The sequence below is a fragment of the Aquarana catesbeiana genome, linkage group LG13 (genome assembly GCF_042186555.1).
Source record: "Aquarana catesbeiana isolate 2022-GZ linkage group LG13, ASM4218655v1, whole genome shotgun sequence".
NCBI classification, from domain to species: domain Eukaryota; kingdom Metazoa; phylum Chordata; class Amphibia; order Anura; family Ranidae; genus Aquarana; species Aquarana catesbeiana.
This window is the reverse complement of record NC_133336.1, coordinates 146,181,450-146,208,607: the sequence shown is the minus strand read 5'-3', so window position 1 is coordinate 146,208,607 and position 27,158 is coordinate 146,181,450. Positions and strand designations below refer to the sequence as shown.

Below are 27,158 nucleotides of genomic sequence, written 5' to 3'. Positions count from 1 at the left end.
AGACCTGTTATCTCAAGGTCCAGTGTTCCAGCCTGCCTTACAAACGCTAAATTTGACGGTTTGGCTATTGAGACCCACGCTCTGAAGAGTTGTGGCCTTTCAGGTCCTGTGATATCTACCTTGATTTATGCAAGGAAGCCAGCTTCCAGAATGATTTATCATAGAGTCTGGAAAGCTTATGTATCCTGGTGTGAATTCAGGGGTTGGCATCCCAGAAAATATGTGATAGGTAGGATTCTTGATTTTCTACAATTAGGATTAGAGATGAAGCTGGCCTTGAGTACCATCAGGGGCCAGGTCTCGGCCTTATCAGTATTGTTTCAACGGCCACTTGCTTCGCATTCTTTGGTCCGAAACTTTATGCAGGGGGTGATGCGTCTTAATCCTCCGGTTAAGGCGCCCCTAAACCCCTGGGACTTGAACTTGGTTCTGTCGGTGTTACAGAAACAGCCTTTTGAACCAATACGTCAGATTCCTTTGATCTTGCTGACAAGGAAACTAATTTTTTCTGGTAGCCATCTCTTCTGCTGGAAGAGTATCAGAATTAGCAGCTCTTTCCTGTAAAGAGCCTCATTTGATTGTACACAAGGATAGAGTGATATTGCGCCCTCATCCTAGTTTTTTTTTACCGAAGGTGGTTTCAGATTTTCATCTAAACCAAGACCAAATTGTTCTGTCTTCCTTTTTTTTTTCCAGATGCCTGTTCTCCGGAAGAAAGATCACTACATTCTTTGGATTTAGTAAGAGCAGTCAAGGCCTATCTGGAAGCAACTGCTCAGATTCGCAAAACGGATGTTTTGTTCATGCTGCCAGAAGGTCCCAGTAAAGAACAGGCAGCGTCAAAAGCTACCATTTCCAAATGGATTAGACAATTGATTATTCAGGCTTACGGTTTGAAACGGAGGTTTCCTCCGTTTCAGATCAAGGCACTTTCCACAAGGGCTATTAGTGCTTCTTGGGCAGTGCATCACCAGGCCTCTATGGCTCAGATCTGCAAGGCCGCAACTTGGTCTTCAGTCCATACATTCACCAGATTTCATCAGGTGGACGTGAAAAGGCATGAGTATATCGCCTTTGGGCGTAGTGTGCTGCAGACAGCGGTACAAGGTCCTCAGGTCTGATTGCACCCTACTTGGTAGTGATCCCCCCCCCCCTTCAGTTGGCATTGCTTTGAGACATCCCATCAGTTATTACTGTGGCTCTGTGTCCCGTGATTTCCGAGAAAGAAAATAGGATTTTTTATAACAGCTTACCTGTAAAATCCTTTTCTTTCGATGGACATCCCGGGACACAGAGGTCCCGCCCCTCTTTTAATACACTTATATTGATTTGCTACAAAACTGAGCTATCCCTGTAAGGGGAGGGATTATATAGGGGGTTGAACTTCCTGATTAGGGTGTGACCAGTGTCCAATACCTAGGGGTACCTACATAACCCATCAGTTATTACTGTGGCTCTGTGTCCTGTGATGTTCATCGAAAGTAAAGGATTTTACAGGTAAGCTGTTATAAAAATTCCTATTTTTTAGGTCTCTCCATAGATGCTCAATTGGGTTTAAGTCAGGGCTCTGGCTGGGCCATTCAAGAACAGTCACGGAGTTGTGAAGCCACTCCTTCGTTATTTTAGCTGTGTGCTTAGGGTCATTGTCTTGCTGGAAGGTAAACCTTCGGCCCAGTCTTAGGTCCTGAGCACTCTGGAGAAGGTTTTCGTTCAGGATATCCCTGTACTTGGCCGCATTCATCTTTTCCTCGATTGCAACCCTTCGTCCTGTTCCTGCAGCTGAAAAACACCCCCACAGCATGATGCTGCCACCACCATGCTTCACTGTTGGGACTGTATTGGACAGGTGATGAGCAGTGCCTGGTTTTCTCCACAAATACCGCTTAGAATTAAGGCCAAAAAGTTCTATCTTGGTCTCATCAGACCAAAGAATCTTATTTCTCACCATCTTGGAGTCCTTCAGGTGTTTTTTTTTTTTTTAGCAAACTCCATGCGGGCTTTCTTGTGTCTTGCATTGAGGAGAGGCTTCCGTCGGGCCACTTTGCCATAAAACCCCGACTGGTGGAGGGCTGCAGTGATGGTTGACTTTCTACAACTTTCTCCCATCTCCCGACAGCATCTCTGGAGCTCAGCCACAGTGATCTTTGGGTTCTTCTTTACCTCTCTCACCAAGGCTCTTCTCCCCCGATAGCTCAGTTTGGCCGGACAGCCAGCTCTAGGAAGGGTTCTGGTCGTCCCAAACGTCTTCCATTTAAGAATTATGGAGGCCACTGTGCTCTTAGGAACCTTAAGTGCAGCAGACATTTTTTGTAACCTTGGCCATATCTGTGCCTTGCCACAATTCTGTCTCTGAGCTCTTCAGGCTGTTCCTTTGACCTCATGATTCTCATTTGCTCTGACATGCACTGTGAGGTATGTGGCTTTCCTAATCAAGTCCAATCAGTATAATCAAACACAGCTGGACTCGAAGGTGTAGAACCATCTCAAGGATGATCAAAAGAAATGGACAGTAGCAGTTAAATATGAGTGTCACAGCAAAGGGTCTGAATACTTAGGACCATGTGATATTTCAGTTTTTCTTTTTTAATAAATCTGCAAAAATGTCAACAATTCTGTGTTTTTCTGTCAATATGGGGTGCTGTGTGTATATTGAGGAAAAAAAAAATAACTTAAATGATTTTAGCAAATGGCTGCAATATAACAAAGAGTGAAAAATTGCAGGGAGTCTGAATACTTTCCCTCCTTACTGTATATGTATGTGTGTGTATATATTATTAGTGGAACTTCTAATGAGGAACGTCACTAATACAGATATTGCAGAGATCATTTATATATTAATGCTTTATTAAACATACAAACATGGTGTTTTGATTTTTTTTTTATATTCGTTCATTGACAGACACAGCTCTTCCTTATTCAGAACCATAGGGTTATATCAGTCACTACAGGAATCTGACCGAAAAAAAATCCAGGAAAAAAAACTGCTGGACTGGGCGAAGGGCTGGACATTTTGATCCAGTGGTATCCCCAGTCTGACCAGTGAGCGCATGCAGACCGCAGCTACGCGCCAGGTCGGCCGCGACATGGCTCCCCGAGTTAAATGTCTTGCGAGGTCGCATACGACCATGTATTGTGGTGCCATGATGGATCCTGGGGGATGGGGTTGAGTACTGGTGGGCAGGGGGTGTGTGCCTCCAGGTGCAGTGCTTACCGAGGGGGGGAGGCACTGGGCTCTCTCGGGGGTCCGGTGCCCGAAACCTTTCTCTTGCAGGGGCTTTCCTGGGGTCTGTGTCATGCTCATGTAGCGTGGCCGGCGGCCATTTTGCCATAGCCGGCGTCTTTTTTTTTTTTTCCCCCCTAGTGCCTGCTGGCGGCCATGTTTTTGTAGCTCGGCAGCCATGATTGGCTGGTTTTTGTGCTCAGGCAGCGGCGGCTATTACTGTGTAGCCCAGATAGCGGTTTTAGCAGGCGGGAGCTCCTCCTTTTTAACCCGGTGCTGACTCCTGTGTTATCCTCTTCCTTGGACGCCACGTGTGTGTGGGTCTACACCTGAGGCATCAAGAGCTACGCTGGTGGGGTGGTGAGTCTGGTGAGGTCCCTTTCTCTCTCTGCTGCAGGCTGTGGGGTGTCCTGGTATTTCAGTCCCTTTGCAGTGGTCGCTCTTGGTGTGGGGGGGTCTCTTCCCCCATGGAGTCTCAGGAGTATGTTTCCCCACTTGACCCCCTATCAGAGGCTGCAGGTCCCTCTGGGTCCCAGCCATCCGTTGACGCACTGACGGTGGCCCTGGAGTCCTTTGTGTCCCCGGTGGAGGTTGCTCTTGGGTGGCGGACTAGCAAGAAGCGTTCCCTGCTTCATCTGTCTCGTCAGATTCTGAATCTGATTCGGCTGCTGTGGACGGGGCCACCCTGCGGAGTCTGCGGCCAGGCTCCTAGATTTTTCGGACGGTGAGGATGATTCCTCCTTCCTGGTGGATGCACTGATTGCATCTGTGCGGGAAACTTTAAAAATGGAGGATGCGTCTGCGGTGGAGGTGCCAGTCCCTTTTTGGCACTCACAAGCTGTCTCACATGGCAAAAGTGTTCCCTTATCCCTCCTTTTTTGACAAGTTTGTCTATAAGGAATGGGGGCATCCAACACGTCCCTTTGTGGTCCCAAAGTGCTTTGCTGTGCGTTATCCTTTTGGGGAGGGTCTTCTCAAGAAGTTCACTCCACCTGTGGTGGTTCCTCTGGTCTCTCGATTGAACATCACCACCATGATTCCAGTTGAAGACTCTCCGGCTTTAAAAGATCCGACTGACAGGAAGGCGCTGTCTCTGAGCCGCACTATGTTCACTATTGCGGGTTCGGCACTTTGGCAGGTCCTGGCCATTTCCCTGGTGTCTCAAACGCTGATGGAGGTGATCAGGTTCCTCCTACCTTCACTGAATTGGCGGACCAGCTGGTCCAGGGGCTGCAGTTTGTCTACAATGCCTCTTTGGTCGCAGCTCCATTGCTTTCTAAGCTGTCTGTTTCTAAGCTGTCTGTCTCGGCTGTAGTGCTTCAGCGGGTATTGTGGCTGAAGTGTTGGACTGCGGACCAGGCCTCTTTTTCAAGGCGATCGTTTGGGGCCACTCTGGATATCATTAAGAGTGTCACAGAGGGGAAGAGTACTTTACTTTTCTTCCACAGTCAAAAAAGGGGAAGGAGCCACGTCGCAAGCGTGGTCCTTCCTTCTCGGCACACAACGTTTATTTCCGGCCAATCTGCATCTGTCTCCGGAACGCTTGTTAGCCCTCCGGGGCACGGTGCAAGGCCTGTTGCTTCAAGAGGTGATCTTCCCTGTTCCGGCGTCGGAACGTTTCCCGGGTTTTTATTCAAATCTGTTTACGATCCCCAACAAAAGAGGGTACGGTAAGTCCGATTCTGGACCTCAAGGCCCTGAACCACTTTGTGCGGGCGCGGAAGTTCAGAATGGAGTCCATTTGCTCCATGGTGGCATCTCTTCATCAGGGTGACTTTTTTGCCTCCATCAACTTGGAGGATGCCTACCTGCACATTCCGATATGTGCACAACACCAGCGGTTCCTCCGCTTTGCTATGGGAGAGGAGCATTATGAGTTTGTGGTGTTACCCTTTGGTCTCGCCTCCGCTCCTTGGGTCTTCACCAAGGTACTGACCCCGGTTCTGGCGCTGCTGCACCAGCGGGGAATTGCTGTTCTGGGCTACAGGGATGCCCTTCTGCTACGAGCAGAGTCCCCTGCGACCCTGAGGGACGATGTGGAGATCACTATTCAGACTCTGGCAGATTTTGGGTAGCTGATAAATCACCAAAAATCTGCGCAGTTTCCAGTTCAGAAATTGGTTTATCTGGGTCTGACTCTGGATTCCGCAGGATAAACTCCAGAAGCTACAGGCGGCAACCCGCTTACTGCTGTCCAGCAAGTGGGTCTCCCTGTGGACTTGCATGCTGGTTCTAGGCCAGATGGTGTCTACGTTCGAGTCGGTCCCGTTTGCTCAGTTCCATATGAGACCCCTTGCAAAAGGAGATCTTGTTAAAATGGAACAAATTTCCAGGGTCTCTGATCAGTCAGATTCGGCAACCAAAGGGTCACTGATCTGGTGGCTTTGTTCCCCGGCTCTTCGGCAGGGTAAATCCTTTTTCCCTCTGTACTGGATGGTGGTCATCACCGATGCCAGTCTGTCCGGGTGGGAAGGAGTCCTGGGCCTGAGCTCAGCTCAGGGTCGCTGGACGCTGGAGGAATCCAGGCTACCTATCGACATCTTGGAACTCTGGGCGATCAGACTGTCTGGAACATTGGACGATTCGACTTCAGGGGCTCCCAATATGGATCCAGTCGGACAATGCCACGGTGGTGGCCTATGTCAACCACCATGGAGGAACAAAGAGTTAGCGGGCCTGGAAGTAGCAGGCATTCTCCGGTGGGCAGATCGTTTTTTGTCCCGGCCATAACCGCCATCCACGTTCCGGGGGTGGACAACTGGCAGGCGGATTACCTCAGTCGACAAGTGTTGGACCAAGGGGAGTGGTCCCTTCATCAGGAGATATTTCAACAGATATGTCTTTGTTGAGGGGCTCTCCAGAGGTAGATCTGATGGCATCATGGTTCAACAGGAAGGTGCAGAGGTTTGTGGCCAGGTCTCGGGACCCTCTGGCGGATGCCTCAGACACTCTGGTGGCTCCGTAGGGCCAGTATTGTCTGATCTACTCCTTTCCATCTCTCAAGCTTCTGTCTCCGCTTTTGCGCAGGATCGAGGCCGAAGGAATTCCGGTCATTCTAATGGCCTCGGACTTGCCTCGTCGGTCCTGGTATGCCAACCTGGTGCGTCTGGTCGCAGACGCCCCCTGGCGGCTACCTCTCAGGGAGGATCTGTTATCCCATGGGCCGATCTTCCACCCTGCTTTACCGTCGCTGGCTTTAGCGGCCTGGCTATTGAAAGCCAGGTGTTTGAAGGATAGAGACTTACCTGCGTCGGTGATTCTGACACTACTCAAAGCTAGGAAGTCTACTTCCAGGAAGGAAAGCTTACATTTCATGGTGTGAGTCAGTGGGGTTTCACCCACGTTCCTTTTCGGTGGCTCGGATTTTGACTTTTCTTCAGAGGGGCGTTGAAAAGAATTTGGCCTTGAGTACCATCAAGGACCAGGTGTCAGCTTTGGTGGTTTTCTTTAAACGCCCACTGGCTTTGCATTCCCTGGTGCGTACCTTCATTTAGGTGGTGCGACATGTGGTTCCACCGGTGCGATCTCCCTTGCCACCGTGGGACTTGAATCTGGTGCTTTCAGTTCTACAGAAGCCTCCGTTTGAAAATTTATTTGAGAAATTCCCCTACTCACTCTGTCACAGAAGGTGGCCTTGGTGGCTATCAATCCTGCTTGCAGGGTGTCAGAATTGGCGGTGCTATCCTGTCGCACGCCCTACCTGGTAAGAACAAGGTGGTTCTTTGTCCTTTTGTCCTTCATTCCTTCCAATAGTTGTTTCTGATTTCCATTTAAATGAAGACATTGTGTTGCCTTCCCTATGTCCCAGGCCACAGCATCCGAGGTCATTTTGCCTTACACACCTTGGATGTAGTATGTGCGATCAGGGTGTGTTTGGTGGCCACTAAGTCTTTTTGGAGGTCGGACTCCCTTTTCGTGATCGTGTGGGGGGGGCAAAGAAGGGGCTGTCTGCTTCCTCGGCGACCAATTCTATCTAGGCCTGAGTCACCGTCTGTCTGATCCATCTGTCTGATCCATCTGGATCAGACAGACGGTGATTCAGGCTTATTCTGTCAGGGGTCGGGTTCCTCCCTTCCCGGTGAAGGCGCACTCTACTCGGGCGCTGAGTGCCTCCTGAGCCTTCCGTCATCAGGCATCAGTAACGCAATTGTGCAAGGCGGCTACCTGGTCGTTGGTGCACACTTTCACAAAATTTGACAAAGTGGATGTGCTGGGTTCTGCAGGCTGCGGTCTAGAGGGTTTTTCCCTCATGAAGGGATTTTCTTTGCTGTTCAGGTTGGGCTCCATTTCTCGTGAGCTCCAGATTGTCTGGTTGGCCTGTTTTTTTGTTGGCTGCCCCACTTTTCATGTTTGGCACTGCTTTGGGACATCCCTATGGTTCTGAATAAGGAAGAGCTGTGTCTGTCAATGAACGAATGAGAAAATAGGATTTTTGACTTACCGCAAAATTTGTTTTACTGAGTTCATTGACAGACACAGCACCCACCCCTCTATGGAGTTTTTAATGCTTCTGACACTGCTTGTGACAAAACTGAAGGCCTATAGCAGAGAGGGGGGTATATATCGCCTAGGACTGTCCATGGCCATAGCAAAGTCCTTTTTACTGCCTAGTGTCCTACTCCTGTAGGGGGCGATATAACCTTATCCTTTTGAATAAGGAAGCACCATGTCTGACAGTGAACTCAGAGAAACGGATTTTACGGTAAGTCAAAAATCCTATTTTCTTCACTTTTGGCAGAGCACATCGTACCTTTCTTTTAGAAAACCGAGCGCTGTCAATACTGTTTTAGTGCAGTCTTCAGGGCGGTCACATGACTCTCGGCCGGTTTCCATGGCTACTGCAGGAGAGGCTAAGTGGACATGTGATCTCCCCAGCTGACATCAGAGGGACATCATGGTCCCTCCTGCAGTATCCATTGGAGCTGTACAGCGGCCGCGAGTCATGTGTCTGGCCTGAAGATTGCTCTAAATAGGTACTTACAGCGCTTGTTTTTCTACAAGAAAGGTACAGTATGCTCTGCCAGGCTCTAATGGAGAGTCTGGCAGAGTTTGAGTTATATGGGTTAACAAACCCTTTAACATTATATACGATGACAACATGGTTAATAAAATCCAGAGGGACATCCCTGGAGTGCATTACCATTTCTTATGAGTCGTTTTTGGTTCGGTCTAGAAATATTGGACAGCAATTCAAGGTACTCTAGGTTTTAAGGGGGTATGTTTTATGCTTATTGGTAGTATCCATCTTTTTGCGGTCTGGGGCCCCATCTATTGACCTTGGATAAGATATACTTAGGTCTATTCTTTATTAATTTCACAGACCTGCTGGTTACATTGTGCTTTCCCTACGGTCCTTACCACCATTGGAGTTGTTACCAACTATTGTGATCTTTAGCAGTGCCTATTCAAGTGATTTGGGTCCATACAGAAGGCGAGTGTTCCTGGGCTTTGTATCTTCTTGTAGTGCGGTCAGAGCCTCATTTCGATTTATTTATTTTTTCCATGCATAAAATTATTGTATATTTTATGTGTTTGTCATTTTCGCAATATTTACATATGCAAATTTACGCAGATTTTTTTTTTTTTTGACTATATTGTTGACCTTATTTATTGTTTCATTGTTGCACATGCTTTACAGCAAGCTGTTGCTGAAGAATCAGAAAAGTGAAACATCCAAAGACATGCTGGTAGGTTAATTGGCTTCTGTCTAAATTGGCCCTAGTATATAAATGTGAGTTAGGGACTTTAGATTGTAAGCTCCTTGAGGGTAAGGACCGATGTTGAATGTACAATGTATATATGTAAAGTGCTGCGTAAATTGACGGCGCTATATAAGTACTTTTTAAATAATAATAATAAATGTTGAGCAACAAGCATTGTGAATAACATAATATCACTAACCTGGTATCATTTTGTACTGTGGGCAATTCTCTACAAGATATAAGTGGCCCCAGCGGTGGATTCATCATGGGATCACTTTTTAAAAGGCAGTAGAAGAGCTGCTCCCTCCCCTGGTCATCTCCGAGCTGCCCGGAGCCAATCTGAACCCTCTGATGCCTGGGCAGGATGTCACGTGAGGGCAAGATGGCCCCAACTCGGCTCTATGCACTTGGAGGACCAGAGCGACGTCTGATGTCACTTTCGCCTGTCTGGCTTTTTTTTTTTTTTTTTTTTTTTTTTTTTTTGCGCCTTTAAGGGTAAATGAGAGATTTGGTGTCTTTTTGACCCCAGATCTCATTAAAGAGGACCTGTCATGCTTATTTCTATTACAAAGGATGTTTACATTCCTTGTAATAGGAATAAAAATGCTCAGTAAAATAAGGAAAAAAAAAATAGTGTAAATTTGCTGTCCCCTCAAAATAAATCAACGCACAGCCATTAGGTCTAAACCGTTGGCAACAAAAGTGAGTACATCCCTAAGTGAAAATGTCCAAATTGGGCCCAAAGTGTCCATATTTTGTGTGGCCACCATTGTCCAGCACTGCCCTAACCCTCTTGGGCATGAAGTTCACCAGAGCTTCACAGGTTGCCACCGGAGTCCTCTTCTACTACTCCATGACAACATCACAGAGCTGGTGGATGTTTTTTTTTTTTTTTTTTAAATAGATTTTATTGAAAGATGTTGCATACAGGGAATGACATCAGAAAAAAAAGCAACATTACATTTTGTATTTTTTACAAAAATAACAGAAGAAACATCAGCCTGGTATGAAGTAGAAATACAGAAACAGCTGATAAAGATAATTAGCTTGAGGTATGGGGTCAAAGGGAACCTTCTACGTGGAAAAGAGGACATAAACTGGATGGATCTTGGTAGGGGGGGGGAGGGATCCCTGAGTTTGACAGAAGGATGTTACTGGATGTACCCCAGCTAAGAAAACAAAATATACATCGGGGGGGGGGGGAGTAGAGACAAAGAGCACCAAGTTCAAGTTTTGGATGAACAATGTAGCCTGTGGGTAGAGGGTACAGGTAAAAAGAAAACTATGGTATCTATGATAATAACAATAATGTCATTTGTAACAATTGTAGTCACCACCTTCCTATGTGGGGGAAAAATGGAGTTTTGAAGAGCGCAAAGATGTCTTGCACTATGTTGTAGTATTTGGTAAGAGTTGAAAACTTTTCATTGTAGATCCTTGGTTTGGAGGAAGTATTCCATCTAAGGTGGAATGGGGGGGATCGTGGTATAGGAAGGAGAAAGTCTCGAGACGAACTATATCCATGGGGGAGAGTGTTGAGGTCATAAAAGCTCCCCATTTATGATGGAAGCGTGTCTTGATCCTTTCGTGCGTTAAGTCCATGTTGATCCTGTCTTTGTAGAGCAGTTGTAGGAGATCCCTTTTGATTTGAGAGGTGTTGGGACATGCGTTGGAGATCCAGTTTTTTAGGATGGCTCTTCTAGCGAATAGGAGGCATATCAGGATCCAATCCTTGCATGAGAGGGTAGAGTTCGGTGACCAGGGTAACAGCTGGGGGTCCCAATGTCTGAAAATGAGAAGTAGGGGGTCCTTAGGTAGTTTTAGCAGGGTCACCTCGAATATGTACTGTAGGACTTGGTCTCAGAAGGCGGATATGAAAATACATGACCAGAAGCGATGGGTCAAAGAAGGTCTGGGGTGTAGACATAAGGGGCATGTGTGGGCGGTTTGCACTTGTTTGTTCGAGAGGAAAGGTATGTGAGCTCGATGAACGATCTTAAGTTGGGTTTCCCTCCAAGATTCGTTGGGCACAGTTTATGCATAGTGTTGAGGCCTTGAAGTAATTTGTTGACTAAGTCGGCATCTGGGAAGTCTTTTGCCCAGTTAGCTGCTGATGAGGACTCCAGTGAGGGAATTACTTTTAGGAGGAGAGGCTTATATATGTCTGATATTTTGTAGGAGCCCTTTAAAAGAAGAGAGTCCGAGAGGGACGTTTTAAATCTTTTGCCATCCTCTCTGCATGCATTTTTGAGAAAGCTGATGCATTGACCATATTGGAAGATGTGTGACTGGGGGAGTTGGAATTTCTCCGCTAATAACTTGAAAGGGATGGGGCGGCCAGACTCTAGATCACAAAGCGAGGAAAAGTCGGAGAGGCCTTTCTGTTGCCAGGTGATATATGGCTGGTGTTCCAGACCAGGGGGAAAGCACGGGTTTCCTTGTATTGGAAGGTGTCTAGAAATAAAAGGTGAAAGTTTGAGGCTTTTCCGGATCTCCCTCCAGGCAATTGCTGTGTCCTGAAGTAGTAGGTTATGTTGAAGGGGTGGAGGAATGGATTTCCACTTGCAGTGAAGGAGAGCTACCAGGGAGTATGGGTGAACCATTTCAGTTTCCAGGTAGAAATTGGAGTAACGAGATGTTTGAGCTACCCAGTCTAAACTTATCCTCAAGAGGCAGGCTAAATTGTAGATCCTGACATTAGGGAGACTAATACCCCCTTTGCGCCTGGGAAGATAAAGCTTAGTGAGTGCAATTCGTGGTCGCCTATTTCGCCATAAAAATTTGGAGATTGCATCATTGAGAATTTTTGTGTCTTTATGTTGCAAGAGTAAGGGAATGGTTTGTAGTGGGTAGAGTAGGCGGGCGAAGCTGACCATTTTCACTAGATGGCATCTTCCCAGTAGCGAAAGAGGCAGATCCATCCAGTTTACTAGTTCCTGAGAGATCTTTTTGAGTAATGGGGGGTAGTTAAGGTGATAGAGGAGGGTAGTTTTCCTATTTTTATGCCTAAGTAAGTTATGTGGGATTGAGCTACTGAGAATATAGAGTTCTGTGTCCAAGAAGGGTTGGACACGGTGCCTAGGGGGAGGATTTCACTTTTATTATAGTTTATGCGGAGGCCCAAGCATAGTCTAAATTGGTCAAAGATTGATTTAATCGTAAGCATGTCAGAGGAGGGGTTTGCTGAGAATATAAGGACATCGTCCGCGAAGAGTGAGGTGCGAAGCTCCTGTTTGCCAATGGGAATGCCATTTAGTGGGGCTACGTGGGATAAATATCTAGATAATGGTTCTAATGCAATGTTAAAAAGGAGTGGTGATAGGGGGAGGCGGAATTCCTCTGATAGGAGGCCTGCCGCCACCAGTCTAGCAGCCGGGCGGTGTACATAGTGTTTATAAGATGGGCAAAAGAACCAGAGAATCCCATTTTAGTCATGATCAAAGAGAGCCATTCGAAACTGACGTTATCGAAGGCTTTCTCCGCATCTAGGGTGATGATGGCATAGTTTCCTTGTGTGTTGCATTTGGCATGTTTCAGAGCCATCATTACCTTCCTGATGTTCATGGTGGCAGTTCTGCCTTTCACAAACCCTGATTGGGCAGGGTGTATCAGAGAGGGTATGATGTCGGCTAATCTTGTGGCAATAATTTTGGAGAGGATTTTGACATCCAGATTTAGAAGTGAAATAGGCCGGTATGAGCCTGGTTCTTGGGGGTCTTTACCTTTCTTGGCTAGCAGTTTAATAATAGCTTGGTTGCCCATGGGTAGGTATGCGCCCCCCGACCATATGTGTTGATATACTTCGTGGAGTGTGGATTCTAAGATTGATTTTAAGGACTTGTAGAATTCTCCTGTGAAGCCATCAGGGCCTGGGGCTTTAGAAGGAGCTAGGTTTTTAATTGCGGTAGAAATTTCATGGAGGGAGATAGGGGCGTTTAGAGCATCTAACTGTGAGGGTGATACTTGAGAGAGGGTTACCTTTTCAAGAAAAGATTGTGCTGTCGAAGCATTTATGGGGTCTGGTGCGTAAAGGGAGGAATAGTATTGTAGCATGGTTTCATTTATGTCTTTTTGGATGTTTTTTATGTTACCTAAAGAGTCACGGAGAGATGTGATATGTGTCGGACGATAGGGTCCCCTACATAAATTGGCCAGGAGTTTACATGCCTTATTGCCGAATTTATGGAGGGTGGCATCCATGTAAGCTTTTTTTGTTTGTTCTAGGGTTTCGGCCCAAGAGTCAGAAGATTGTTTTGCTGTCTGCCATTCCTTCCTATTTTCAATGGAGTTGTTAATGAATAGTGATCGTTGGGCTAGGTGCAGTTGGGAGCTGGCTTGTTTGTATTTTTTGAGTGTATTTATCTTAAAGGATGCAGCATAAGAGATTACACGACCTCTGAGAAATGCTTTGCCTGCTTCCCAGAATAGATTGGGGTTGTCAGAATGTCCAGAATTGGTCGAGGTGTATTCTGACCAGGCGTTTTCCATATATGGTTGGAAGTCAGAGTTGTTATTGAGATAAGATGGGAAACGCCATATTTTAGGATTCGGGTGTAGATCAGGGTTGTCTATCGTAGTCGAGATTGGTGCGTGGTCGGATATGGCAATGTCGTGAATGTCCGTGTCGGATATCAGTGGTAAAAGGTCGTCTGAGCAGAAGATATAGTCAATTCTGGTGAAGACGTTGTGGGGATTGGAGTAGAAAGTAAATTCTCTGTCAGCTGGGTGCCGGAGTCGCCAAATGTCGTGTAAGTGTAGGGATTCCATCGTGGAGGCTAGTAAAGTTTGTGAATCGTGATCTGGGGGGAGACATGTGCGCTTAGGAGTGGATCTGTCATCTATCAGGTGAACTGTGGAGTTAAAGTCTCCGCCGACTATATGTGGGAGAGTCGGGTCACTAAGGAGCCATGTTGAAAGTTCACTATAAAATTGCTTTGTGGGGTTGTTGGGTGCATAGATGTTTGAGACTATCATATCCTTGGTTCCTAGTTTAATGTGGGCTGAGATAAGGCGTCCATGTGAATCTGATTTAACAGATAGGACCTCACATGGGAGGTTTTTGTGTATGAGTATCAAGGCTCCTGCTTTGCGTCCATTGGAATCTGAGCCTAGTACCGTGCTTACCCATAATTTTTTCATGCGGTGGAAATCAGCAGTGGAAAGGTGGGTTTCTTGGAGCAGGGCAATGTCGGTTTTGAGTCTTTTAAGGTGGCGTAGGATTTTCATTCTCTTATTAGGTGAACGAAGCCCTTTAACATTCCAGGAGACCAGTTTCATATAGGGGGGGTCACTGAGGGGGTATGTGCAGATATTTCATGGTCTTCATAGGTTAATATGTGGTGGTGTAATGTGAGAGTAGGCTGGATTTTGGGTGGGTTTAGTCTGTTTGAACGAGGGTTGATATGACCACTGAGGGCGTATGTACTATAAGAATGGGGTGCGTGATATAGGGAGGAGTCTGGAAGGGGGGGGGGGGGTAGAGAAGAGAAACAGTAAAACATATTCCATAAACTTCGCTTTTTTCCGCATGGAGTCAACCGTGTAGGCCAGCTCCCATCGCAAGACCCAGAGATTGCTGTGTTTAAAACCCATAATTGAGAGGGTGATGTGTATTGGCAGCTTGGGTTGTGCGATATTAAAGGGGGAGTTGGTTGCATAGGAGAGCCAGGGGAGAAATTCAACACCTGAGATATAACAAAATCAAGTTAAACAGTTAACAATATGTGAACAATATGTAAAAAAAAGAAAAAAAAAAACATTATGGTACTGCTTGGCCTACCAGTAGCTGCTTTTCCTGGAGAGGAAGAGAGAAAAAGCTGGAGGGAAAAAGAAATAAAAAAAAAAAATTAACTTCTCTTGAATGTGACATCTCGTTGAAAAGTTGAACCACCATAGCCGTTAGAGGCGAGGCGATGAGGTAAAACAATGTGGGACCGTGGTAATGGTCTTCAGCGAGTTGTGGAGCGGTGGTGGTCCGGTGCAGAGGCTCTAAACCGTTTTGGAGAGTCTTTGCGCGGGCTCCTTTGGTCTAGAGCACGGTTGACAGGAGCCGCTCTAGGAGAGGGGCTGAGGTTGGGGCCCGAGTGTAGTGATCGTAGGAAAGCCTCAGCTTCTTTTGGGTCATGGAAGGAGAGTTGGTCGCCATTCGGGGCTTTAAGTCGGAGGGTAGCTGGAAACGCCAAAGTAAATTTGAGTTGTTGATGATGTAGCTCCGAGCAAACCTGTTGAAAGGCTTTCCTCTTCTGGGACACTTCAATGGAGTAATCCGCAAAAATCAGGATTTTCATGCCGTCTATTTGAAGATATCTAGATTGCCTGAATTTTTGCAGGATGAGAGCTTTATCCGAGTAATTGAGGTACTTTGCGATCTGGGTTGAAAGTTCCCATGCAATGTGCACGTTCTACTGTGCAGGGGCCTGGCAGGCCTAGTGCTTCGGGAGTGCGTCTGGCGCATAACTCTGTGAGAGCTGAAGGCTGCAGCGATTCTGGGATGCCCATAAATCGAAGATTGCTCCTTCTGGATCTATTTTCCAAATCGTCCAGCTTTTCAAGAATGTATTTGTTAGTTTTGTCTTGTGCCTGCTCTGAGGATTGAGAGTGGTATAGTTCTTCCTCAATGTTGGCTATGCGGTGCTCAGCTTCATTCAGCCTGGAGGCATGTTCCCCTAGCTGGGCCTGGAGCTGCTGCATGCCTGCGCTGACAGCCTTCTCCACAGAGGCTGTTATCATTGGGGAAAGAAGAGCTGCCACAGCCTGTGCTATCCTCTCAGTGCTAGATGTACCTGTGGATTGAGTGGGTGCATCTGCAGGTGGGGAGGGGGCCGCAGCGCCGCTTACCTCCATTTCAGGCTCTATGTCTGTGAGAGGCTCCGTGTAGGCCGAAGCCGGGGCCTCGATTTGCTGTGGTGTCCGTGCCGTCGCGGCCACGTACGATCGCGGGCCGTTTTTTTCCACAAACCGGTCTATCCTGTGACCGGGGAGAGCGTGGGGCAAATGCCGGTGTATGTGGTGGGTTTGCCGGCTTTATATGCCGATTTTGGAGTCGAGCTGTGGGAGCTGATGTGAAGAGCAGCTACTCCATGCGGCGCCGGAACCGGAAGTGAGCTGGTGGATGTTATAGACCTTGCGCTCCACCACCTTCCATTTGAGGATGCCTCACAGATGCACAATTTAGGCTTGGAGACATGCTTGGCCAGTCCATCACCTTTACCCTCAGCTTCTATAGCAAGGCAGTGGTCGTCTTGGAGGTTTGTTTGGGGCCATTATGTTGGAATACTGCCCTGCAGCCCAGGAGGGGGATCATGCTCTGCTTCAGTATGTCACAGCATTTATTGGCGCTCATGGTTCCCTCAATAAACTGTAGCTCCCCAGTGCTGGCAGCACTCGCGCAGCCCCAGACCAGACCATGATACTCCCACCACCATGCTTGACTGTAGGTAAGACACACTTGTTTTTTTTTTTTTTTTTTTTTACTCCTCACCTGGTTTCTGCCACACATGCTTGACACCATCCGAACCAAATAAGTTTATTTTGGTCTCATCAGACCACAGGACATGGTTCCGGTAATCCATGTCCTTAGTCTGCTTGTCTTAAGCAAACTGCGGGCTTTCTTGTGCATCATCTTTAGAAAAAGAACTGTTACACAAGCTGTATACTCACTACTTTACACTGTAGCAAAGTGTAATTTCTTCAGTGTTGTCACGTGAAAAGATATAATAAAATATTTACAAAAATGTGAGGGGTGTTATGACTTTTGTAAGATACTGTATGTCCTAGTGATGGTGCCTCACACTAATATAAAATTAAATGTTACAAAAAAATTTCAAGTCCTTTCAATTAGTCCAGTGTTTCTCAACCTTTTTCCAGTTGGGGCGACCTTAAAAAGTATTTTCAGTCTTGAGGCCCCCAGTCTAAAGCTTGGTTCACGTTACTGTGTGACGCAGCACACAGTCACACAGATGTGAACCAAGGGCTTGTTCACATGTCAGGTTGGAGGGGCGGTAAAACAACATGGTTGAGCTGTTTTTACCACCCCCAACTTCTACCCCTTTAGCTGCAGAGGCAGCAGCCAGGAGCGTACACATGCTGTGGCTGTAGCTGGAGGTATACCTAGGATGAATGGGGCTGCAACTGTGTGCATTGCACGGTTGCATTGTAGTGATGCTGCATTAAAACAGGTGGTGAGGAGGTAACATAATGCCTCTTTACCACCTGTCAGATGCCTCTGACAAGCGATCTGTGCATGTATTGCTTTTCAGAGGAGCAGCAATCCTTGCTGCTATCACAAACAAGCCGTTCTGATGAGGGGGGGGGCCCAGGATTAAAAGTAACGGGCGCACACACATGCACATGTGTGCATACACAGACGTGTGTGTATATATAGATAGATATATACATGTGCACATGTATAAAGCACTTTTAAAATGAATCTAGCTTCTAGCACAGTACCTTTCCAGTTTCCTCATTCAGCCGGGTCCTGCTCTGTAGGGGGAAGCAGAGAGCACAGCACACTCCCCTGCACTGTACTTTCACTTTGCTGAGGTTGACGGAGCTTCTCACAGTGCCGATGTACAGTTCGGCAGGAGATCAGGCTCATCTGACAGCCCTTCTTTCCCCTGATCCCGCAGCACACCTGAGAACTTCTGATGGCACACCAGTGTGCCGCGGCACACTGGTTGAGAGAGGCTGAATTAGTCAATGGATATCATCTTCAGTGTCAGTGTCATCCAACACCAAACTAGTTCCCGGGGTGCCTTTTAACATTCAAACAACTCGTGCCACCTCTGTGCTCACAGAACTCTCACCTCCCAGTAGGTGTAATGGCACTTTAATATATTCATCAAGGTCTCATCAATTCCAATGTGTTCCGATATCTCCTCACTAGGGGCTCTCCATATCATATGCCACAGATTCCAGTGGCATATGGGGTCAGACTTCTTACAATTCTTCCACCTAACTCACCACCAGCTCATGTGAGGCGAACAGTCAAATAGTCTCCCATGGTGTAGTATGTACTGTAACTTACAAATGCTTTATCAAAAGAATGTCACTAAAAATTGTAAAAATGCAGTAAAAAATGCTTCAAGTACTGGGGTGTGCTTTCACATGCGTCACATCCGTTCTACATCCTGCCTCTGCTCATGTTGCGTCACCGTCACTTGACTTCATTGGGGGTTTGGATGTTGGTTATTTGTGTGGTGGTTTCAGCCTGCCTGGGGGGTGCAACTTGTCACTTTGGGGGGGGGGGGGGTGCTGCTGCTTCCTGGGTCTTACCAGTGCTTTGAGGTCCTTTCCCTGGCCTGGCTCTCCTCCCTCTTCTCCTTTGTGTCCATGAAGTGTGAAGGGATAATGGTGCTAGGAGAAAGGGAGCAGGCACCCTCTGGTGGTTGGAGAGTGGCTGTTGAGGTTGTTCTGGCTTGCTCTGCCCACAGCACAATCCAGCTTCCAGTAGGGGGTTGGGGACCCCTGTTTCAGGGAATGGTAAGGATGGCTCGAAGGACTTCCGTTTCGGATATTTCGGCATTAAGGGCATCTCAAGCCAACTGCGAAAGTAGTTGGAGACGCAAGTCTTGAACAATGCTCAGCCCTCTTTGCGACAAGGCAGATGGGCTTATCATACAAGGAGGCATGAAAGTCTGCAAAAATAGAGATGATTTTGGTGGGATCTCCACTGCTAGTTTGCAGTTGAATCCATTTGTAGGATTTACCTGTGGAGTGGAATTTTCTATCAAGCATGATGTCTGCTTTATTTGCAAGCTGAGGATTTGACTATCCAGAGGCATTCAGCCCATGTCATGTGTAAGATGAGCTCTTGTATCGTGCACTCCTCCCTTTTTCTTCCTGGAAGCCAACTGAATTAGGTGACCCCGAATTATAACCTTATGGGCCTCTCCTAAGGTAATCAGGGAGGAAACAGTTGGTATTCTCAGTAAAGTATATGTGACTGTATTTGAAGTAAAGTCGCTTGGGTAGTAAGTAGGGATTTGTTCAGACGCCATTTGTATGTGGGGCAGGATGCTCCTGTAAGATGAGAAAGATATAGGGATCATAATTTAACTACAGGGTAGCGGGAATAAAAATGTTGGGCACCAAAGCTAGATGTTGGAATATAATACATTATCTATCCTGCAGAAGCGATTATGTGGGCTAGAGTAAAAAGTGAAATCTCAGGATCTAGGATGAGCTTCCCTCCTGACATCAAGACCGCGTGTTTGAAGGAGGAGACACATCTGGACCTCTTGAGTGGTGATATGCTTAGGTAGAATAATGTTTTTCCAAAGAAGGGTTCAACGCAATGCTTGAGTCACCCATTAAAAGTACAATACCCTTGCAATGGTTAGCAAATACCTTTTTAGATGTGGGAGAAAAATAATTTTATGTTGAAACCTATTCAGAGCATAATGTGATGAGTGTTACCTCCTGGTCAAAGAGCTTTCCCTGCAATAGTAGGTATCCTCCCAGTATTAACACTCTCCATGGTACATGAGGAGGCGAGGTTGTGACAGTATACTACAAGCAATCTGTTTCTCCTGAGGATGCAGTGTAGGAACCCAGAAAGTGGGGATTAGGGGAAGAGAAGGAAGAAAACTCTCTTAAAAGCATATCACGTCCACTTGCCTTGGTTTTTAGGGGGGCAAAACAATTTAGTTCTTAACACTTTAAGTCAATCCCCACATGTTCTTTAACAGGAGTTGAAGCCCTGGATGTTCTGTAGGTAAATGGTTCTCGGGTGGTTAGCCATGCCAACAGATGCAGTGGGTACATGGGATTAGGCCAATAAATGTTTTTTGGGAAGAGTCTTCTGCCTGGGTGTTTCTCAAGTCTGTGGGAAACGGGGAGAAAGAAAAAGTAGAAATGCAAGTGTGTGCCACGTACTGTGTGGAAAACTACCCCAGTCATGAAGATACAGGAAGGGAGGAGACATATAGCGGGAGACATGAGGCACAGCGCTAGCCATAGGTAGTCAAGAGCCTGCTAGGAATTATATGGCAGTCAGCCACAGTCTAGGGAAGGCGAAATGAAGTCTCCTGCTGGGTATGACCATAAACAAGTTATTTTAAATCCCATACCTGCTGGAGAAAGCAGAATCTGAGTAGCGTGGGCAAGAAGAACTAACAACTGGTTGGTTCCACCACGAAAATATTGTAAGTCTAATAGAACACTGAAGTCGGCAAACAGAGCCAAGGTGTGCCCGTGGGGCATAATAAACGCACCAACTTGTGAACTAGTTAAGTTTCAGTCATTTAACCACCTCAGCTCTGGAAGGTTTTCCCCCCTTCGTGACGGAGCATTTTTTGCCTTGTCATGTCCTTCGTCATAGCATGGCTATGACGAAGGACTGATATCTGAAACGCATAGGATGTTTTTTCGGTGTTGTACATGTCTTTTTCAATAAAGGAATGCCATTTTTCGGATGTCATCCCGAGTGCCGACCATCTCTTAACCTAAATCATGGTTCTTTGTTTCCCACCAATATTGTATTAAAACTTTTAAAATAGAACTCGCATTTAAAATGTGCACATCTGGTGCACCACAGTAAAGAGTTGTCCCTTACAGAGACTGTGTCTCTGGTCACTCACAAAATTGGTGGCCCACTCACCTCTGGTGTTAGCACATTAAAGGATTATAGCATTTGGTTAGATTCATTTTATGGCTCTGCTACTTTGTTGTGTGTGTGTATAATGTGTATATATATGTATGTATGTATGTATGTATGTATATGTGTGTGTGCATATTTATGAATAAATGTCTTGTAGCTTTGACCATTTTCACAACTACAGTGTCTTGGCTTTCAGGTGAAGTTTCAGACTCTGACAGTAATAGTTCTTCATCCAGCTCTGATTCAGACTCTTCATCGGAAGAGGAAGAGTTTTTTGATGGATATGGCGATGATCTTATGGGAGATGAGGAAGACAGGGCTCGACTTGAACAGATGACTGAAAAAGAGAGAGAACAAGAACTTTTTAACCGAATAGAGAAAAGAGAAGTTCTCAAGAGACGGTATGTTTTTGACATGTTTGTAGGCATTTTAAAGCAGAACTCCATCTATATGCAGTACATTTAAAAAAAAAAAAAAAAAATATATATATATATATAGGCGATCATAAATAGGTATATGCTCCAAGTAAAAAAAAAAAAAATTATATATATATATATATATATAATTTTTTTTTTTTTAACTTGGAGTGTGTGTGTATATATATATATATATATATATATATATATATATATATATATATATATATATATATATATATATATATATATATATATATATATATACACTTTTTTTTTTTTTTTAACCTGGAGCATATACCTATTTATGATCGCCTAGGCGATCTGAGTGGGATTTTGGCCTCCACCCTCTTGCCTGCAACTTCCTGGGACGCGTCACAGAAGGCTGCGGGTCCATTGAGAAAGTGCAACGCTACTCATGGATGCACAATGGCAAGCTGGATGTGAAACACCATGATGCCACAGCTTACTTCCCACATCCAAGATGGTGGCGGCGGGGACCTTAAGGTCAGCAAAGAACCAGCATGGATGAGGACGGGGCTGGATCCCTGGACTGGCAAGTGTATGTTTACTAAAAGTCAGCAGCTACAGTATTTGTAGCTGCTGACTTTCATTTTTTTTCTAGGACACTGTTCCTCTATATATTCTAAAACATCATTTCCATGCTTTTTAAATGGATAAAATACCTTAGACTCATATACATGTGGTTATATTGCTGCCCAGAAGAAAAGCATATGGGGGGGGGGGGGGAGCCATTTCCCTGTAGTGGCTACTTTTCTGTGCCTGCTGTACAGCCCTGTTTAGTTTGGAGGAAAATATGGAGGTAAGTCCTCTATCTCCAGCTCTGCCAGATCAAGACTTCTTGTGTGGATTTCTTTTAGCCCAGTTAACCAACCAGCACAGTGTTTTCTACAACCCCGATTCCAAAAAAAATGAGGTGTTGCGTAAAATCTTCATAAAAACAGAATGCAATAATTTGCAAATCTTTTAAACCCATGTTTAAACTGAGAAATGTACAATTTTAAGTAAAAGATAAGGTAATTTTGAAATTTATGGCAGCAACGTATCTCAAAGTTGGGACAGGGCAACAGAGCTGGCAAAGTGGGTGGTGCTAACAAGGAAGAGCTGGTAGAACATTTTGCAACTACCATATTTATCGGCGTATAACACGCACCCCAAGTTTAGGAGGGAATTTTAAGGAAAAAACTTACATTTAAATCAATGCAGCCTTGTCAGTGCAGCCTTGCCCCAGCGTCCATTGCAGCTATGTCAGTGCAGCCTTGCCCCAGCGTCCATTGCAGCCTTGTCGGTGTTACTGGATGGATTTAAATCTGGCGCCGCCGAGATCGCAGGGACTGGGCGGAGTGGAGCGAGCGCCGCCGAGATCGCAGGGACTGGGTGGAGTGGAGCGAGCGCCACCGAGATCGCAGGGACTGGGTGGAGTGGGGCGAGCGCCGCCGAGATCGCAGGGACTGGGCGGAGTGGAGCGAGCGCTGCCAAGATCGCAGGGACTGGGAGGAGTGGAGCGAGCGCTGCCGAGATCGCAGGGACTGGGCAGAGTGGAGCGAGCGCCGCCGAGATAAACATAGCCGAGTGTACTCGGCTACGCTCACAGTCACGCCCAGTCTCGCCCTATGATGGACATAACACAGGTCCTATGGCGGGACTGGGCGTGACTGTGAGCGGAGCCGAAAGTAGCCGAGTACACTTGGCTATGTGTATCTCGGCAGGCTCCGCTCCGCTCACAATCAGCGGAGATCGGCGTATAACACGCACCCACGATTTTCCCCTGATTTTAAGGGGAAAAAAGTGTGTGTTATACGCCGGTAATTAGGTTTATTGGCAACAAGTCAGACTAGGTATAAAAAGCATCTTCTATGAGCAGAGTGTCTCAGAAGTAAAGATGGGCAGAGGTTCACCAGTCTGAAAAGTTGCATTTAAAAATTATAACACATGATCTTATCTTGATATCTCTTTCTATTCTCATGTTCAAAGCCACAAAATCACATTGGCTATTTAATAATCTAAAGGGACACATCCTACTGCTTTTGATATAGCTTTACATCCTAAAACCTACTTTGAATTGAATAAAGCGGAAGACAACTACACCTTCTATAAATTGGGCTATAGAAACAAAACATAATGGTTGCACACTGGAGTCTTGAATTGCTTGATGAAATTCTTTATCGTCAAAGCCAGTGATCAAGGAACACACATTCTTGTGAAACACGTTTATTGTCAAAGCCAGACAAACATGGAATGCAGTTAACGTGTTTCACAAGAATGATCACTGGCTTTGACAATAAAGAATTTCATCAAGCAATTCAAGACTCCAGTGTGCGACCATTTTGTTTTGTTTCTATTGCTGTGGAAGGTGGTGAGCCGAGGTTTACACCCGTGGTCAGCCTGGAGCCTGGTTCTTCTCTTGTTTGGCTATAAATTGGTATGTGGTTTTTTTGATTTAACTTTCTTCTAGATTGAAGAAAGCCCGCAATTAACTTATTGATGCCAAAACCAAAGACTAACACTGTTGTCCGACAACATAAACGCTCCCCTACCTCAGCTACCTTTTTCTAAGTTGGAACAAGCCCATGTTGAACTGAATATACAGGTAAAAGCCAGTAAATTAGAATATTTTGAAAAACTTGATTTATTTCAGTAATTGCATTCAAAAGGTGTAACTTGTACATTATATTTATTCATTGCACACAGACTGATGCATTCAAATGTTTATTTCATTTAATTTTGATGATTTGAAGTGGCAACAAATGAAAATCCAAAATTCCCTGTGTCACAAAATTAGAATATTGTGTAAGGGTCAAGATTGTGAAAAAAAAACCCATTCAAAAATGTGGGGGAGATTCACAAGGAGTGGACAGCTGCTGGAGTCAGTGCTTCAAGATCCACCACCAAGAGACGCTTGAAAGACATGGGTTTCAACTGCCGCATACCTCGTGTCAAGCCACTGTTGACCAAGAAACAGCGCGAAAACCGTCTCACCTGGGCTAAGGAAAAAAAGAGCTGGACTGCTGCTGAGTGGTCCAAAGTCATGTTTTCTGACGAAAGCAAATTTTGCATTTCCTTTGGAAATCGAGGTCCCAGAGTCTGGAGGAAGACAGGAGAGGCACAGGATCCACGTTGCCTGAAGTCTAGTGTAAAGTTTCCACCATCAGTGATGGTTTGGGGTGCCATGTCATCTGCTGGTGTCGGTCCACTCTGTTTCCTGAGATCCAGGGTCAACGCAGCCGTCTACCAGCAAGTTTTAGAGCACTTCATGCTTCCTGCTGCTGACCTGCTCTATGGAGATGGAGATTTCAGGTTCCAACAGGACTTGGCGCCTGCACACAGCGCAAAATCTACCCGTGCCTGGTTTACGGACCATGGTATTTCTGTTCTAAATTGGCCAGCCAACTCCCCTGACCTTAGCCCCATAGAAAATCTGTGGGGTATTGTGAAAAGGAAGATGCAGAATGCCAGACCCAACAACGCAGAAGAGTTGAAGGCCACTATCAGAGCAACCTGGGCTCTCATAACACCTGAGCAGTGCCAGAAACTCATCGACTCCATGCCACGCCGCATTAATGCAGTAATTGAGGCAAAAGGAGCTCCAACCAAGTATTGAGTATTGTACATGCTCATATTTTTCATTTTCATACTTTTCAGTTGGCCAACATTTCTAAAAAATCCCTTTTTTGTATTAGCCTTAAGTAATATTCTAATTTTGTGACACACGGAATTTTGGATTTTCATTTGTTGCCACTTCAAATCATCAAAATTAAATGAAATAAACATTTGAATGCATCAGTCTGTGTGCAATGAATAAATATAATGTACAAGTTACACCTTTTGAATGCAATTACTGAAATAAATCAAGTTTTTCAAAATATTCTAATTTACTGGCTTTTACCTGTATGCTTGACTACAAGAGCAGAAAAGTCTTTGGGCAAATAATTTTTTTTTTATCTGGAAAGACAAACCAGGTACAGACTCCTTGCTCCCAGACCTGTGCATTACCTAAACTCAAACTGTGTACCCTTTCTCAAAAACATGTCCTTCAAGAAGTTCATGATTTCTACACTGACTTTTGTAGCAAACAAAAAAAGCTGAGGATCTTTTGTCACTTCCACAATTTTTTAGCCTCCTCAATTTTTCTACTCTTTTGCCCACATATCAGGATCTAAGGGATCAGCCTATTACTTGGAAAGAACTCTAAAACTGTCAACTTTATCTACTCCTAAATCCCATCACCCAGATGGGCTTCCCAATCGCTAGTATAAAAAAGTATTTGATTACTTAAAGTGCTGTGAAAAAGTATTGGTCCCTTTCTTGGTTTTTCTTTTTTTTTGCATATTTGTCACATTTTAAATGATTCAGCTCATCAAACAAATTTTAATTTTACACAAAGATAACCTGAGTAAATACAATTTTTAATTTTTTTTTAAATTCAATTGCTAAGGGGGAAAAGCTCTCAAAACCTGCTGTGAAAAAGCATTTCCCCCCTCCCTTGATCATCGTTGAACTGTGATTAACCACATGTTATGGAAAGCTGAGTTAAAATTGACTGACAAAGTCATCATGCTGCGATCTAAGAAAATTCAAGAACAGATGAGAAACAAAGTAATTGACATGTATCAGTCTGGAAGGGGTTACAAAGCCATTTCTAAGGCTTTGGGACTACAAAGTTTTCTCCATTTGTGGATATTGACTCTCACTGTGGTTCACTGAACAGTAGTGAACCTTCCCAGGAGTTGCCGGCCTACCATAATTACTCCTAAGAGCATGAAGACTCTTCCAGGAGGTCCATTAAAGAACCCAGAACAGAATCTAAAGAACTACAGGCCTCATTTGCCTCAGTTAAGGTCAGTGTTCATGATTCAACCATGAGAAAGAGACTGGGCAAAAATGGCATCCAACATATGAGCGTTTCAAGGCAAAAGCCACTGCTGACCTGAAAACGCAAAGGCTCATCTCAAATTTGCTAAATAAATCTTGATTATCCCCAAGACTTTGGGCAAATATTCTGTGGACTGGTGAGACAAACGTTTTAAACTTTTTGCAAGGTGTGCATCCCGTTACATCTGGCTTAAAACAAATGCAACATTTCATAAAAAGAACTTTCCAACAGTCAAATATGGTGGCTAGTCTGGGGCCACCAGAAAATCCTGAAGGAGAATGTCCGGCTATCAATTTGTGACCTCGAGCACACTTGGGTTGTGCAGCAAGACAATGATCCAAAACACCAGCAAAGTCCACCTCCTGAATGGCTAATAAAAATAAAGGGTAACCCCACTTTTGTGGGGGAAAAAATGGCAAATAAAAAAATATAACATACAATTGTGACACAAGGAATCTTGAATTTTAATTTTATTAAAATGTACCTTTCCTTTTCAATCTGCAGCTCTGTAATTTTCTGTGAAATGCAATGCGGCCACCTGGAGGTATTGTGTACATAGAATGTGTACAGAACGCCCCCCCCCCCCCCCCCCCCAAGTGCAGTAGCTGGTTGATAATTAAAGTGGTGTTCCGGCCGAAATCATACTTTTTAAATAAAAATACCCCTATAATACACAAGCTTAATGTAATCTAGTAAAGTTAGTCTGTAAACTAAGGTCTGTTTTGTTAGTTTATAGCAGTAGTTTGTTATTTTATAAACTTACAGCAGGCCGTGGCCATCTTTAGTGTGGGCATCTGAAGCCAGACTGTATTTCTTCCTGGATCTCATCCTTGCAGATCTCACACATGCTCAGTGCAGCACAAGCAGTGTAATAGGTTTCAGGTCAGGTTTCCATAGCAACGGCAGTTTCAGAGGAAGTTGCCGCCCCTTCCCAGAAGGCATTGGAAACAGGAAATGATGCGATGGGCCGCGGCCAGTGAGGAGGAAGTGAAAAATGAATACAGCAGATATACAGTAGGTGCTGAGAAAAAAAATTAAAAAATATCCAATTTGTTTACAGTGCACAGTTTAGTGAGGGATGCTGAAGAGTTGTAAAAGTGGGTGGAACTCCACTTTAAGAAACCACTCCCATTTGACTCACATGGGCACAGACAAACACACTGGGATTTCATCAGAATAACAGGAGGTAATCTGCAACAAAGTTTGAGGGGAATGTGTTTTTTTTTTTTTTTTCCTCAGCAAAAGTGGAGTTACTCTTTAAGGTTTTGGAATGACCTCGTCAAAGTCCGGACTTAAATTCGAATGAGATGTGGCATGACCTTAACCA

At 45.2% G+C, this 27,158-nt stretch overlaps 1 protein-coding gene across 1 annotated transcript in view; it reads left to right on the top strand.

Annotated features, from left to right (window-relative positions):
• RTF1 (RTF1 homolog, Paf1/RNA polymerase II complex component) overlaps positions 1–27,158 on the top strand; it is a 497,066-nt gene that overhangs the window by 65,295 nt on the left and 404,613 nt on the right. The window contains exon 4 of the mRNA XM_073608860.1: positions 20,718–20,922. Coding sequence (XP_073464961.1) covers positions 20,718–20,922 — 205 coding nt within the window. The remainder of the gene's footprint in view (positions 1–20,717; positions 20,923–27,158) is intronic.